General features: G+C 38.7%; 1 protein-coding gene and 1 long non-coding RNA gene across 2 annotated transcripts in view; both read right to left on the bottom strand.

Annotated features, from left to right (window-relative positions):
* LOC107709259 (uncharacterized) overlaps positions 1–6,635 on the bottom strand; it is a 16,139-nt gene extending 9,504 nt beyond the window's left edge. The window contains exon 1 of the long non-coding RNA XR_001636474.1: positions 6,458–6,635. This is a non-coding gene — a long non-coding RNA (uncharacterized LOC107709259). The remainder of the gene's footprint in view (positions 1–6,457) is intronic.
* A 3,648-nt stretch (positions 6,636–10,283) lies between these two features.
* Positions 10,284–16,061, bottom strand: part of LOC107709295 (transcription factor E2F3-like) — a 13,668-nt gene continuing 7,890 nt past the window's right edge. Inside the window, exons 6-7 of the mRNA XM_016513761.1 lie at positions 11,555–11,693; positions 10,284–11,449 (exon numbers count right to left, since the gene is read on the bottom strand). Of these exons, the coding sequence (XP_016369247.1) occupies positions 11,163–11,449; positions 11,555–11,693 (426 nt within the window). The 3' untranslated portion in view covers positions 10,284–11,162. The remainder of the gene's footprint in view (positions 11,450–11,554; positions 11,694–16,061) is intronic.

The following is a 16,061-nucleotide window of genomic DNA, read 5'->3' as shown; positions in this document are numbered from 1 at the left end:
ATATATATATATATATAGTTGTCCTAAAACTATTTGCCTTTAAAATAGAATAGAATTAGTTTTAAATTAGATCACACTTTTGGATCCCATTATTTATACAAAGCTTCAAATCATCCAAAATCTTGTCCTTGCTAAACATTTTAAACGAGTTCATTCCCTTTCACCCAGCCCTGTGCTTTTTCTTCAGACAGTGAAGACTACAGACCTTCACATTAACCTGTGGCAAAAGCAGTCCGTTTAATGTGGCAAAACTATGAACCTCCCCTGCTAATGTAATGAATGCATCTTCTTCTTTTCTGAGTGAGATTGATCGTGCTGATGAAGGCAACACTCATCATAGCCTGGCTTAATTTTTCATCCTTACGAAAAGTATGACAGAACATCTACACATGCAAAACGCAACTTGATTGCGAACAGCTTGCAAATCCCCATTCTGACAGCATGCAAATGTATTCTCTGGGTCATAATGATACTTTCCTTAATGAAATTAATTGCAATCAGAGGCTGCTTTCTCCCTGCACAAGGACGAAGGCAATTAAGGTCACCTAGAGCAACCTCGGTTAAGCAGCTTCAATGCAAATGAGATGCAAACTGAAAACTAGTTAATTTAGCCTCTTGACATTACCAGCAGGCTTTAGGGGGCAACTATATGCAAATGACCAGGCCAGGGACCACATCCGGAACCTACTGCTCTGTCCTCACGCGGTATCTGCGGTTCGCAGGTGGGGTTGTGAGGAAGTTCAGGTGCTTTTGTCTGTGTTGGTGCAACTGGAGCGTTACGCAGACAACAGCTGGTCTGTCACTTCTTACAAGAAGGTGCTACCTTCAACAAATATTACATTAATTTCGCATTAGCACCATATGAAATGGCCTGAGTTTGTCACTAGCGGGTAGCAGCCATGTGCTGTTCCAGCATTACAAATTGGCCGCTCAACAGGGCAGTGTTGCATATCTGCGGCAAGCCAATTTAAAGTGGCGGTCACTGGCTGCTGCTTATGCAGGGGGCACACATTACCTCATCCCGACGGCTGGGGTCAGTGCATGAAAGAGACAAGCCAATGTGCCAAACGTCAGGAGTTCTCCTTTAAAAAAATTAGTTAATGCTTTTATTGAGCCTATAATATTAATGCAGTAAGGATGTTAGTGTATGAATATGTGAATAACTGTTTTCATATCTCACCATTAGTTTGCTTACAATTCATTACAGTAGGAATCCTAATCAAATAAACTCCAACGGACTCAATAAGTCATGCCAGTAAGAGCTACCGACAGTCATTCTTCAGAATCAGATGTAATATAATTATCTTGTGAAAAGTCTGTGCCAATAAAAGCATTCGGTACAAAATTATGACTCTATTTCAGAATATGTCACAGGGATAGTTCACCAAAAAATTAACATTTGCTTATGATTTACTCACCGTCAGTCAATTCAAGATGTAGACGAGTTTGTTTCTTCATCAGAATAGATCTGGAGAAATGTATCATTTAACATCACTTGCTCACCAATGGATCCTCTGCAGTGAATGGGTGCCGTCAGAATGAGAGTCCAAACAGATTATTTTCTTCTGTACAACAAAAAGGAAGATATTTTGAGTATTTTTGTGTCAATACAATGAAAGTCAGTGGGATGCAATTATGTTCGAACCCCAACGTTCTTCAAAATATCTTTTGTGTCCCACAGAATAAAATCTTTCATATACAGTGGATATAAAAAGAATCATAGTATGTGGACTGCAGTCTTCAAGTCATTCTGCATATTTTCAGTGGGGTTTAAGTGTGGGCTCTGACTAGGCCATGCAAGGACATTCACCTTTTTCTCCTTCAACCACTGTGTGCTCAGTTTTGCTGTGTGCTTTGAATCATTGTCATGACTTTGCAATATTTGTCCACTCTTCTTTGCAGAACTGTTCAAGTTCAGTTAAATCTGATGGTGACTGTTTGTGGACTGCAGTCTTCAAGTCATTCCACAGATTTTTAATGGGGTTCAAGTCTGGGCTCTGACTAGGTCATGCAAGGACATTCACCTTTTTCTCCTTCAACCACTGTGTGCTCAGTTTTGCTGTGTGCTTTGTGTCATTGTCATGTTGGAAGGTAAACCTTCTTCACATTGACAACTTTCTGGCAGAGGGCAGCAGATTTTTCTTAAGAATTTGACGGTATTTTGCCCCATCCATTTTTCCTTCTATCTTGACAAGAAGTGCTCCAGTCGCTGCTGCAGAGAAACTACCCATAACAGGATCTTACCACCTCCATGCTTTACTGGAGGAATGCTGTTATTTGGATGGTGAGCTGTATTGGATTTCCGCCAGACATATTGTTTGGAGTTGAGGCCAAACAATTCAGTTTTAATCTCATCTGCCTCAGAATCTTCAAGGTGTGTTTTGGCAAAGCTCAGTCGTCACTGCATGTGGCCTTTCTTGAGGAGTGGCTTTTTTTCTTTCAACCCTCCCATACAAGCCACATTTGAGGAGAATTTGTGATAATGTTGTCACATGCACACAATGACCACTCTTTGTCATAAATTCCTGCAGCCGCTTCAGAGTTGCTGTAGGCCTCTTGTTCGCCTCTCTGATCAGTTTCCTCCCTTTGAATTTTTTTTGTATCCATCTCCTGACTTGTGCCTGTCCACAACTTTATCCCGGAGATCTTTTGACAGTGCCTTGCCACCCATAGTTGATTGTTTGCTTCAGTTGCACTACCAAGGACTGAAATGCTCAAGGAAAGCTCTTTTCATGCTGAGCGAATCAAAATGACCACAGCTGAGTTTACAAGTCATTTTTAGGAAGGGGTGATCCTTTTTCCAACTCAGTGATTCTGTTTTTTAATTTTTTTTTCTGACATGTGTTATATCTTTCACTTAGATGTTATAAGTTGCACTGAGCAAATACAGCAGGATAAAACAAAAACTGTGTCTTCATTTCAGGCTGCAAAGCAACAAAATGTGATTATTTTCTACGCCCACTGTAGGCTTCAAACAACATGAGGTTATTAAATGAATGACAGAATTTTCATTTTCGATTTTCATTTTTGAATCATGGTATATTGTCATGTACCATGAGAGTATGTATTATGATATAACCTGTAGAGAATATTTAGCCATCAAATGTGTGCTATCTACTACACAAACAGTACATACACTCCTCATGAGAATTCCTTCTATTATTCCCATCTGGAAACTAAACCATCTGGATCAATCACACACACATTCTCACTGACAACATACAATTCTGTCCGATTAATTATCCATCACTGAACTGACTGCATATACGTATCAAACACATATATAATTAAACAGTCTTATGTAAGCTCAATAGGCAAACAGAAGCAATCTTGGCGAAAGACGTGTCCTCACATCCGTATCAATCAAATTCCTGTATTTCAACCAAAAAGCCTTATAAAATCCCTTGTGAAAAGAAGCACTCTTAGTTCTACTGAATGTGCACTTGTAGTGTACTTCAGATCTTAAAAGTATATTTTTATGAATTGTATTTGCAGATAATATAATATTAATTAAATAGAAGGCCAAGTGTGCTTTAAGAAAACACTTTCATGACTTTATTTCATGAAATTACAAATAAAAATGTGTTTATTAAGTCCTACTTAAGTGGGAAACAATATAAAGTTCAGCTACATGCATTTAATATAGATTTAACTATACAATACTATAATACAATTTATACAATTGTAAAAACTATAATACAATTTATTACAATTAAAATACAATTAAGTGTCCGAAAACATTGCATTCAGTTCACACTTTAGCATATTAAGCATGTCTTTTTCACAAGGGTTATTCAGTATATATAACATAAGGCCTGTGTATGTCTATGCAAATAACTGCAGACAACTATTTCCAAAAAATAAAACAAAACGCAGGCATGCCATTTATTTTAAATAATGCTAAACACAAGGGGCATGGGGTACTATTTTGTGTGGTCATTCGGTCAGTAGTCTGAAGAAGCAGCTGTCCAGCTACTAATTTAGTCCACAAATGAGACATCTGGGTTTAAATCTCAAACATCTGTGAATGAAGCAAAAGAAAAAGACACATTTCAAGCTGGGTAACCATTATAATTTTCCTAAGAGACACAGGCAAATGCTAAAAGAAAAACATGATTCTGATGTGATATAAATTATAATTGCAGTTAAAATTGCAAACAAGAAAAAAATAGCACAATATATCAATAGTAGTTAGTTTCACTAGCGTCCTGTCATAACAGTCAGTCAGCTAATGCTGAAAAACATGATTCTGATGTGATATAAATTATAATGTCAATCAAACTTGCAAACAAGAATCAAAAATAGCACAGCATATCAATAGTAGTTAGTTTCATTAGCATTCTGTCATAAGTCATTCAGTTGCCTACATTACTACAGTTACTACATTTAGCACATGCAAACCCCATGACTGCTTTTCATGGTGTGCAAATATCTCTTCCTGAACGTAATAACTAGGAATATGACTACAAATCAGTCTGGATAAGATGGATTTCAAAACATGCATATGGTGTTCTATGATACCTTACAGCATTACGTTATCCTTGTTTATAGTGACCTCTGGCCACTGCTGCAAAAAAGGATCCAGTTGAGCAGTCAGACTCTACTGAAACTCTGAAACAGAGAGGAATGAAGAGCAGCCTGCTTCTGATTGGCGACATAGAATGCGGCGAATCGCAGCGTAGCGTAGCCTTCCTCCAATCAGTATCCATCAAAACACGGCGTGTGCTTTTATGAATGAGGCGCAGCGTATGTTGTGCATGTGCGCACGTGTCCGCTGTGTGCACGTTTCAGCTTTATTGTAGCACTGATACGCATTTAGTGGAACGAATTGGACACTCCAGAACACTATTATTACATACAAAACAATCATTTTGAAAAATCAGATCACTGCGTGACAGCAACAGGGTGCTGTGGCTGTTCGAGCACATGGGCTAAAATAAAGGGTGCTTTGCAAATGTCTGGCTTGAAATTTCCCACCGGAGCCTGTGTGGACAACAGCAGCTGAATGAAGCATTAATCAAGGGCACACAAATATCAGTTTTCACATAACCAACGAGAACAGCTGCAGCCATTTGTTTTAACTGCTGGATGGATGCTATAATTTGAATAACTGAAAAAATCTGTGACTTTCCATGAACCTAGTGTCTGGCAAGCAAAACTGGGGAATTAGGTTAAGTGGGTCTGGGCCCTCTTTGTTGTCTCAACAGTGCCCCCTACAGGCAGATGAGAAGGGCGCCACTCAAAACAAATTACATCATAGATTGCCTGCCCATTCACTGCTGGTTCTTCCAGACAAAGAGCAGACAGACTCGGAGCCGAGGCGCATTAGTCTAAACGTGGCAAGATAAGGGACATCTGTGGAAGAACGAGTCTGTCTGTTCATTCTGATGACGTTGGCTGTGCTGACGGGACTCACAAAAATAATATGAAATTAAATATTTAATCACCTCAAATGCTGCGAAATGTCTTTAAAAGGATTTGAAATGATCATATAATTCATCATGCACTAAAGGAAGCCATATAAAGTAAATATGCAAGCCTTCGTAAAAAAAAAAAAAAAAAAATGCTCATTTGGTTTTGAAAGCAGCAGTGTTAAGATCTACATTAAATGTCACTGCACTGATTTTGAGTGGAACATTATCAAGATTGCGGTTGAGAGACATTTCTCTTTCAAATGGAGAACATGCCATCTAATGGCAAGGGAGGGGACAACAGGCATCAGAGGAGGCATCACATTGGACCTTAATGCAGAAATAGAAAAATATATTCAATACTAATTTAAATGAGTGAAGAGTTAGGAATTCGATTTCTTGTTAATATTATAAAAACTAAAAAGTGACCCAGCTTACCCTACTGGCAAAACTGGTCAAGCTTACAGGCAACATCATCTTGTTCCCTTTTTGTAACATTCAGGATATGGATTTATTTTTTTTTGCACATTTTTTACAAATCCAGTTATGATGTTCAGTAACCATCTCCTCAGAATGAACAAATTCTGAATGACAAACGTTTAGCATGGAATCAGGACATGACCACAGAACTGGTTATATAAACTGAAATCATTTTTCATCATCTCCATCATACCAATGATACACACAAGATTTACAGGGAAGAATATGCAGAAATTCATAACTTTATTAAAAACAATTTGCAAACAATTGATGCGCAGTTTATAATCCACATATAAAACTTCACATTTCCACACACATTGGCACACAAAACTCCCTAATTGTTTAAAAAAAAACAAAAAAAAACAAACAAAAAAAAAACCACTTGGATCAAAATCTACATTTTGGAGGAAACCAAACCGCACCGTAGAATAGAATACATACTGGTGATTAATCATAACATTTTCTATGCAATATGGCTGCATACATGACCAAACCCTCATTCCAATGCAGAATCAAGAGAACTAGTGAGCATTAGCACAAATTCAAAATTATGCACCATAATTTACTTTAACCAGAGCAAAATCTGCATTAACAAGTTACTTCACATTTGAAGTATTAGACAATTGAACTTTCCTAAAATGGTTACAGAAAATACAACTAAAGTAACAGATCGGCTTAGATTCATTTGCAGGATTGAAGGAATAAAGGAGGAAAAAAAATTAAGCATTAGAACGGTGTCCGGTTTATAAGCATGTAATGAGGCTTCTCCAAAAAACATTAAAAAAAATAAATAAATAAAAATAAAAGTTAATTTATTGGAATGGACAAAGAAAATGAGGGGAAATAATGCAAGCTACAAAAAAAAAAAAAATATATATTTTTCTGTGGGACACTAAATGTTTCATAATCATGTGGAGATTTACACCACATACAGGTAAATCTCAAAAAATTAGAATATCAAGAAAAAAGTCAATATTTTTTGCCACTCATTTCAGAAAGTGAAACCCATATATTATATAGATTTATACAACAGTTCATTTTGGTTCTCAAATCTGATTGGTTGAAAACCATGAGATATTGTACTGGTATCACCACAGGAACTCCCTTTCACCGCTTGCATCACTCCGCTTCCAGTATTTCTCACAGCCAGTGTCATGGCGGACACCCAAATCCACTAAAATGTATAAATAATACCGTTTTTGTGTCACGGAATGTAGTTTTAAAAGGTTTTTAGTCGAGAATGTACTTGTTTAGACTTCAAATCTACGGTTTGTTAATAAAGATAACGTCTATTTGAAAATTTGCTTCGACGTTTTCAGAGACGTGAGCTCCAGGGCGTCCGGGGCCATTCAGCGCTCATGAACCCGCCAGAGCAGCCTCACCTCGGCCAGAACTTCTGGAATTGGCCTCTGGCTCTAATGTCTCTATAGTGGTTAAACATGAGATATAATTTGTTTTGTGTAAATCTGACTGGCAGTCTTTGGTCTCATTAATCTATTTTTTGTTCCAGAGCAAATAATTTCAGCTGAAGGCAAAATCTCATCACGTTATATTTTATGTAACTTTAATGCTGTATATTAGAGCATGGCTTTTATGATGGCTGTTGTTGTTATTATTTAATAAATAATATTTTCTATACATAGTAGTATTTAGTATTAGTATTAGGAATTAGTGTTCGTGATGGTGATTTTTGTGACATTGTTCCGCCATTAGACGGCGACAAGTGACTTGTTTTACGAGTCAGCATTTAAGACTTTTACATTGAAAGAGACTAAAACGGAAGTTATTTTTAATAACAGCTTGTTCACCGTGGACGAAGCGGAGTTCAGCCCGGGGTCATCACATGTGGTTGCCGCTCATTCGTTGGATCCGCCGGGCGCGCCGTTCTCGACCCCGCCACCTCAGCTCACTCTAGCCCGGCCTTAGCTCACGCTAGCCCGGCCTCAGCTCACTCTAGCCCGATGCAATGCAACGCAACGCGTAAAAAGACAGTATAAGTCATTATAATCAGTAATTATGTCCCCACTGGATGCAACAAATGCCTCGTTTGTAATGGGCTTTAATGTTTTTGTCTCGTCGCTCCGGCCGGGAGACGGCCTCGACAGTATGTGAGGGGCGTAACATTTCCGTCTCACGCTTGAGGTATTCGGCCAATCACAACGCATTGGATAGCTGGCCAATCACAGCACACCTCGCTTTTTCAGACCGATGAGCTTTGTAAAAATCGACGCGTTTCAAAAAGGCGGGGCATAGAGGAGAAACAATAATGTACAGTATGTGGAAAATGTGTTTTTTTTTTTACTTTAAAAAGCATAAACATTTCATTACACCAAATACACAAAATTATGTTCTTTTTAACAGCATCATATGACCCCTTTAATATTAGATTGAGCTGAAGAATGAATGGTGTATCAGATGCAAGTAATCGCACTCGCTCAGTCCATCTCTCTCTCACACAATACTCTACATAACACGGTGAGCTTTTAATTAATACAATAAGTTAATGAAGCAACTCAACGTTCCTTCGTTACTAGCTCTAAAGTGACGTTTTCGAATTAGTAACGGAGGCTTCAGCTCAGCCGTTAAACTGTCAAACTGAGATTTGAATAGGTGGCGGAAGGAAGTAGTTCCGCACAAAAAGGTTTTTAAAAGACACTCCGTTGTTGTTTTTCATATATATTTACACTCGTGCCGTCGAATTGTTGTATAAACGCAACATCACTTTCGTACTCGAGCGATACCGGCTCTATATCAGCATGGCTGTGATTGCCTCCGGCACTCGGCCTGCGGCCTCGTGCCTCGGGCCTAATCACAGCCATGCTGATATAGAGCCGGTATCACACTCGTACTTGAGTGATATTACTCATTCATTACACAGAGTGAAATATTTCAAGCCTTTATTTCTTGAAATTTTGATGATTATGGCTTACAGATAATGAAAACCCAAAATTCAGTGTCTCAGAAAATTAGAATTACATAAGATCAATAAAAAAAAAAAAAAGGATATTTTAAACAAATGTCAGGCTTCTGAAAAGTAAGTTCATTTCTATGCACTCAATACTTGGTTGGGCCTCCTGTTGCATGAATTACTGCATCAATGCGGCGTGGCATGGAGGCAATCAGCCTGTGGCACTGCTCAGGTGTAATGGAAGCCCAGGTTGCTTTGATAGCGGCCTTCAGGTCATCTGCATTGTTGTGTCTGGTGTCTCTCACCTTCCTCTTGACAATACCCCATAGATTCTCCATGGGGTTCAGGTCAGGCGAGTTTGCTGGCCAATCAAGCACATCAACACCATGGTCATTGAACCAGCTTTTGGTACCTTTGGCAGTGTGGGCAGGTGCCAAGTCCTGCTGGAAAATGAAATCAGCATCTCCATAAAGCTTGTCAGCAGAAGGAAGCATGAAGTGCTCTAAAATTTCCTGGTAGATGGCGCGTTGACTGTGGACTTCAGAAAACACAGTGGACCAACACCAGCAGATGACATGGCAGCCCAAATCATCACTGACTGTGGAAACTTCACACTGGACTTCAAGCAACATGGTTTCTGTGCCTCTCCACTCTTCCTCCAGACTCTGGGACCTTGATTTCCAAATGAAATGCAAAATTTACTTTCATCTGAAAAGAGGACTTTGGACCACTGAGCAACAGTCCAGTTCTTTTTCTCCACAGCCCAGATAAGACGCTCCTGACGTTGTCTCTGGTTCAGGAGTGGCTTGACACGAGGAATGCGACATTTGTAGCCCATGTCTAGGATTCGTCTGTGCATAGTGGCTCTTGATGCGCTGACGCCAGCCTCAGTCCACTCCTTGTGAAGCTCCCCCAAATTCTTGAATGGATTTTGCCTGACAATCCTCTCAAGGCTGCGGTTATCCCTTTTGCTGGTGCACCTTTTCCTACCACACTTTTTCCTTCCACTCAACTTTCTATGAATATGCTTGGATACAGCACTCTGTGAACAACCAGCTTCTTTAGCAATGAACTTTTGTGGCTTACCCTCCTTGTGGAGGGTGCCAATGACTGTCTTCTGGACATCTGTCAAGTCAGCAGTCTTCCCCATGATTGTGTAGCCTACTGACCCAGACTGAGAGACCATTTAAAGGCTCAGGAAACCTTTGCAGGTGTTTTGAGGTAATTAGCTGATTAAGGTGTGACACCATGACTTTCCAATATTGAACTTATTTACGATATTCACATTTTCTGAGACACTGAATTTTGGGTTTTCATTATCTGTAAGCCATAATCATCAATATCAAGAAATAAAGGCTTGAAATATTTCACTCTTATGTGTAATGAATCTATATAATATATGGGTTTCACTTTCTGAAATGAGTGACAAAATATATTGACCTTTTTCATGATATTCTAATTTTTTTTAGATGTACCTGTATGTCCGTGATGGTTTCTTAAGACTTTAGTCTTCAGTGCAATTCAGATACTGAAATACATTCAACATTAAGGGGGACTAGATAAGGGTCATATTCAAAATTCAGTTTCCAATCTGAAGTTTAAAAAAAAAAAAAGAGCCAAAACTGTAGTACAGGAGAACTCGCAGAATCATTACATTATTATTTGAATCACACCGAAATGGATGAACAAGTCTTTTCCTCATTTCTTTGCACAAATCATTTGGTAACAAAGGGGACAAGACACTATAGCTCCGATCTGATTTTACCCAGAGATCACCACACAAAGCACTTGGCTCCTTGATCAGTGCCCTGAGATACTGAACACTGTCATAAAGCATAATAACTGACAGAGCACCAAATGCACTTTGGATCATTCAATAAAAGAACTCCTCGCTGATCTTCTTTGATATTTAGATAGCCTATGATGCAGGTTTCTTTTTCCCCATGAAAGCAAGCAAGAGATGATCTCAAAAGGACAAAAACGTTCACATTGAGAGTAGAGAAATACTCTATTTTGAAGAAATTGTGACCTTTTAGGTGTTATTTGTAGAGGCGGCCATCAGGAAAACCAGTACGACAAAGTTCATAGACAAATCACACAGCTCATACAATTCACCACACTAAAAATACCACATTATTAGGGTACAGAAACCCATCTGAACAGTATCAGACAACAGAAACCTTGGATCCTGTAGCGGTAAACCTAAAGATCCAAGCGTAAACACTCAATGTCAAATGCGACAGGAATTCATGAAATTCAGTCTGTAGTTATCCCCACCAATCCTGCCAATCCAGATTTCATTCAGGAACTAAAAAGCACCGTCAACTAACTTGAAAACAGGTCCGGATGGCCTCTGGGTTTGCTCATATCCTGAGCAGGTCATCCAGCGCTAGTGTGTCCAGGTCGCAGGAGTCAAACAGATCGCTTATGCCCTGCTCATCACCCAAGCCCAGCATGTATTCATCGCTGAGAAGAGCAGGAGACAGCGGCACGAAGGGGATGGACTCCTCTGGCTGTTGGAGAATGGAGGACAAGGAGGAACTGAGGGGTGACATGGGGGAACTTCCAGTTAGGGGCCCATAACCATTGACGCTACCGTTAGAGCTGCCGTTCGTCTTCACACCATCAGCAATTCCATCTGTAGCGGCTTCTGAAAAGATAAAGAACAGGAAAATATACTTGAAGGAAACTTTTTTTTTTTTTTCGGAAGGAATAGATGTTATTGATGTACAAGTTTTGCTGAAGTAGTTCTTGCCTTGGGAGACTTTGAGAAACGCAGGGTGATTTCCATTCACATCAAGGCCGTTTTGCAGCAGGCTCCCGGAGTCACCTCCATCCGTACAGAGGAAAACATCAATGGGACCCTTGGAGCTACTCAGGTGGACCTGTAAACTCTGAATGGACATCACAAAGGATTTTAAAGGGGTCCTATTATGCTCTTTTACAAAGTCTTGATTTTGTTTTGGGGGTGTACTAGAAGAGGCTTCTCATACTAGGTTGTTCAAAAAACACATTCACATATTTTACATTATTACAACACCTCTCTCCCCAGTCTGGCATGAACGCCTCGAATAGTTCCTGTATAAAATGAAGGCCCGCCTTCTGAAATACGAAATGTGCTGTGATTGGTTAGCTGGGCCAGTGTGTGTTGTGATTGGCAGCACTCGGTGCCTGGTCGGAAAATGTCACGCCCCTTACCATAGCCGCCTGCGAGCTTCAGTGTAAATATTGCGTCAAAATCAAATCAAATTTAAACCCGGATGATTGTAACCACTCTCGTTTGCCTTGGGAAGTACGTCTGCCTTGGGAAAGCTAGCGTGTCTCCAACATAGTGATAACACTCGTTGCCTTCTCTAGTGCAGCTCAACCAGGTCTCGTCCCATTCGTCGGTATTTGGGATATCACACATCCCGGAAAATATGCGTTGTAGTCCAAACGAGTTGGTCGTTGTAGTTTTTGAAAATTTCTGTATTTTTGTTTTGTATTTCTGTTAAATAAAATATCTCCTTTTGAAGTGGACTTTGAGCTTTGTAACGTAGCAGATCTTTTTTTAATGCTCAAACAGCAGCATTACAGACTAACTAAAGTTGAAAAAGTGAAAAAGCATAATAGGACCCCTTTAAGTATAAAGGAACAAATAAAAAAAATCACTTTCACTTCAATGAGCTGTCTCTACTAGAACCAAAGTAACTATTAAGCCCGGTTTACACCTGGTATTAAGATGTGTTTTGGTCAATCAGATCACAAGTAGATGAGGGAGACACATCCCCGTTTACACCTGCATTTCTGTTAAATAAAATATCTCCTTTTGAAGTGGACTTTGAGCTTTGTAACGTAGCAGATCTTTTTTTAATGCTCAAACAGCAGCATTACAGACTAACTAAAAAAAAGCATAATAGGACCCCTTTAAGTATAAAGGAACAAATAAAAAAATCACTTTCACTTCAATGAGCTGTCTCTACTAGAACCAAAGTAACTATTAAGCCCTGTTTACACCTGGTATTAAGATGTGTTTTGGTCAATCAGATCACAAGTAGATGAGGGAGACACATCCCCGTTTACACCTGCTGTTTTAATCCGTCTTGTCCACTTTGGTCTCAATTTCTTTTTAGGAGAGGGTCTAAGGGCGGGTGTATTTATGGGCTTTTTCCTGATCTTTCGTTCTAATATTGTGAAATAAGCTCGCGCAATTTAAGAACGTGAAAGGAGCAAACAGAAACCATACATCTGATAGCCGCCAAACACCGTGTAGGTTTCCATCATCCTGCTTTTGTGCATTTTGCAGTATTGCATCAGAAACGAGTGACGCAAACGCCAAAATTCGGGGAAAAAAAAAAAAAAAGTTTAAACTTGCTTGAGGTGGTTTTTGACTAGTGTGAAAAAGAGTTAATGCGAATAGTGGAAGATGAAAACATTTACCAAATAAATTCCTCCATGTGCATAAAAAAAAAAAAAAAAAAAATTCATGTGATTTTGCGTGATGGGATGGCATAACTAAATAGCGGACTGATCTCGTTTGAATCGATCTGAAATGTTATGGTCATTCTGAAATGCCTGAGCACACTCTGTCGTCAAAGTATTTCTGTATAATTGTCTCCCAGAACTGTCTTACACGACTGCATTCCCAAACAGCAGCATCCACCTCTGAAAGCAATGCAATGACTGCATTTATGCCGTTTTGTCTGCTTGCTCTGAGGTGCAAGTAATTTAAATGAAAATTATTATATACAGTGGCTTCTCCTACTTTAATTAGTGATATTTAGTGCCAGTTTATCAGGAAGTGATGGTTTTGATCTTAGTCTCGTTGGATGGAAACGGGGCTTTATTCACAAATGTTTTATGTGATATTCCAATTTTGCGCATAAGTTAAATTTGCAACTTTGGATGGACACATAGGTATTGTGTGTTTGTGTTAGAAACAGGAGTGATTAGAGAACACTGTGCTTTTTACGCGTCTTGCACTTCAAAGTTCTCCTGTCTGGATAGTGCGCTTCAACAACACGTCCTGTAACATTTAAGAATCAGGTCAGTAGGCAAAGAGACGGTCTTTTATGGCTGTTCAAATTCATTTGTCCACATGAGCATTTAAACTACGAAAGCAATCTGGTCAAATGAGTTGGACTACCTCTGGAAGCACTGGACCTCCAGAAACAAGCAAATTGGAATAACGCTATAGTACACTGGCGAGGAGACATGCCACGTGTGCAACACTTGTGTATTATTGTACATATGCCAAAAGTGCCCATTAGTGCATTTTGCCATTTAAAAAAAAATACCTTTGAGTTTACAATGACAAATGCCATTAAGTAAAGGGAAGCCAGAATATTAACAGGCAAATGCAAACCACAAACCATGATTCATTGACCCTGAAGACATAATGGGGAGCTTCACCTATAAGCAGAAACCTATGAGTCTTGAATGATCCAGTATGATTTGGTTGTGCAGTTAACAACAAATAAGGTGCATTTCAAATATTTTATCAATTAGTCATATTCCATCTTCCACTTGTTAGGGATGTATGAACTGAAGGTCAGGAGGAGGCATTTGACAAGCTGTGACTTTAATAACCTGGTTTATTTCTGATATTTTTAAGCTTGTAAAAGTTCTGAATGGTTGGTAACAAATTAGTTGCCAAATGTTAGTTTCAATCCTGATTATTTTAGTTTTGCTCTCCGAATTAATTAAGAATTGTTTATTCATGTCATATCAGCAATCAGTCAACCTTTTTATTGTGTTATATTTACTGATTGAACATGACAATGCAAATCTAGACTACACGGTTTGTGAATGAATGACTCCAATGAAGAGTTGTTGTTTTTTTTTTAACTGTCAAATTGACTCGAATGAGTTTGACTCATGTTACAAATGGCTCACTCACTCAATGAATCATTTGTTTTGAGTGGTTATTGAATTAACATCCAATTCACTCAACTTAAAGTCATTACAGCCATATACGACTCAATATGCCAAGAGCTGTTAAAGCTCACCATATACTCTTGCCTAAGATTGTATTGTTACGATTTTATTAATGCCCTTATTAATATTAATCTCCAAAATGGTGCAAATTTGTTTTTTTATTTCCCTACAGTTGAAAATATGAATAACCATTCAAAACAGGCCTTTAAGACCTAATGCATAAATCCAACATACCAAAATCCAAATTCGTTCCCAACAGTTACATTCACTTATCAACTGTGTTTACAAGAATACTCACCAAGGTGTGCATTTTGGCCAATTAGGTGCAATAAGCCGTGAAAGAACTAAAATCAGGACTGCATGCTGTCTGAGAGGTGATTCGTTGTGAGAGACAGTCAGGATGAGCTGCACATTGACTTCTTGTGCTTAATTCTTTAACATTAAGCAAGTCCCATGGCTGCTATGTGGTTGTGTCAGTAGATAATGAATACCGATAATAAATACAGAAACTCCTTGACAGTTATCAATACTACAGTACTAAGCAGTCAGGAATCTGTACCAATTTAGTTCTGGTTCTTAATACTCATCCCTATTCACCACTCCAGCGTATTTATACGTTTTGTTGTGTCTGACCTCAATGGACTATTAGATTACAAAAAGTATAGCTTTAGAAAGATTTTCTTTCCAATTTTTTCAATTTCTTTTTTCATTTTTCATTTTTATTAAATTTGTAATTTTTATTTGTATTTAGATTACATAAAAATATTTTATATAATAAAGTTTTAATGAAATGATACTCTAAATACAAAACTAATTGCGTTATAAATTTGAACGTTTAATTTGAAAACTGTGTCAGATGGAGTTTAAAGAAAAAAAAAAAAAAAAAAAAAAAAACAATTAAAAAAAAAAAAGGTTTCCATGTCGAAGAACCCCAAGAGCCCCAAGCACACCCACCTATTACATAACAATCATGGATCAATAACAGTTTGAAGGCGTTTAAAAGGCACAGTTAAGCTTTCCGGAAAGTTTGTGCTGACGAGAAAACTCAAACACCTTCGTTTTGGCCAGATTTTGTTTGAAATGACACCACACATGTTTATTCTCTGATTTCAATAGGGCCTTTCGCACCGCGGGAACCTTTTCATAGTACCAGAACTAATTGTGGAACTACCCACTTTTTGGCGTTTTCGCACCGCCGGAACTGGGTGCGATTTTAGTACCGGACTGCCTTTTTCGAGAACCAACTTAGCTCCTACTCCGGAGCAGGGTCTAACCAGCACAACTGGTACTAATCGTGACATAAGTAGACATTGATTGGCCAAACGCATACGAAAACGCCCTCACCC

Source organism: Sinocyclocheilus rhinocerous, unplaced genomic scaffold (assembly GCF_001515625.1).
Source record: "Sinocyclocheilus rhinocerous isolate Xijiao unplaced genomic scaffold, SAMN03320098_v1.1 scaffold206, whole genome shotgun sequence".
NCBI classification, from domain to species: Eukaryota; Metazoa; Chordata; class Actinopteri; order Cypriniformes; family Cyprinidae; genus Sinocyclocheilus; species Sinocyclocheilus rhinocerous.
Note: the sequence above shows the minus strand (reverse complement) of the source record. Positions and strands in the feature narration are given on the sequence as shown.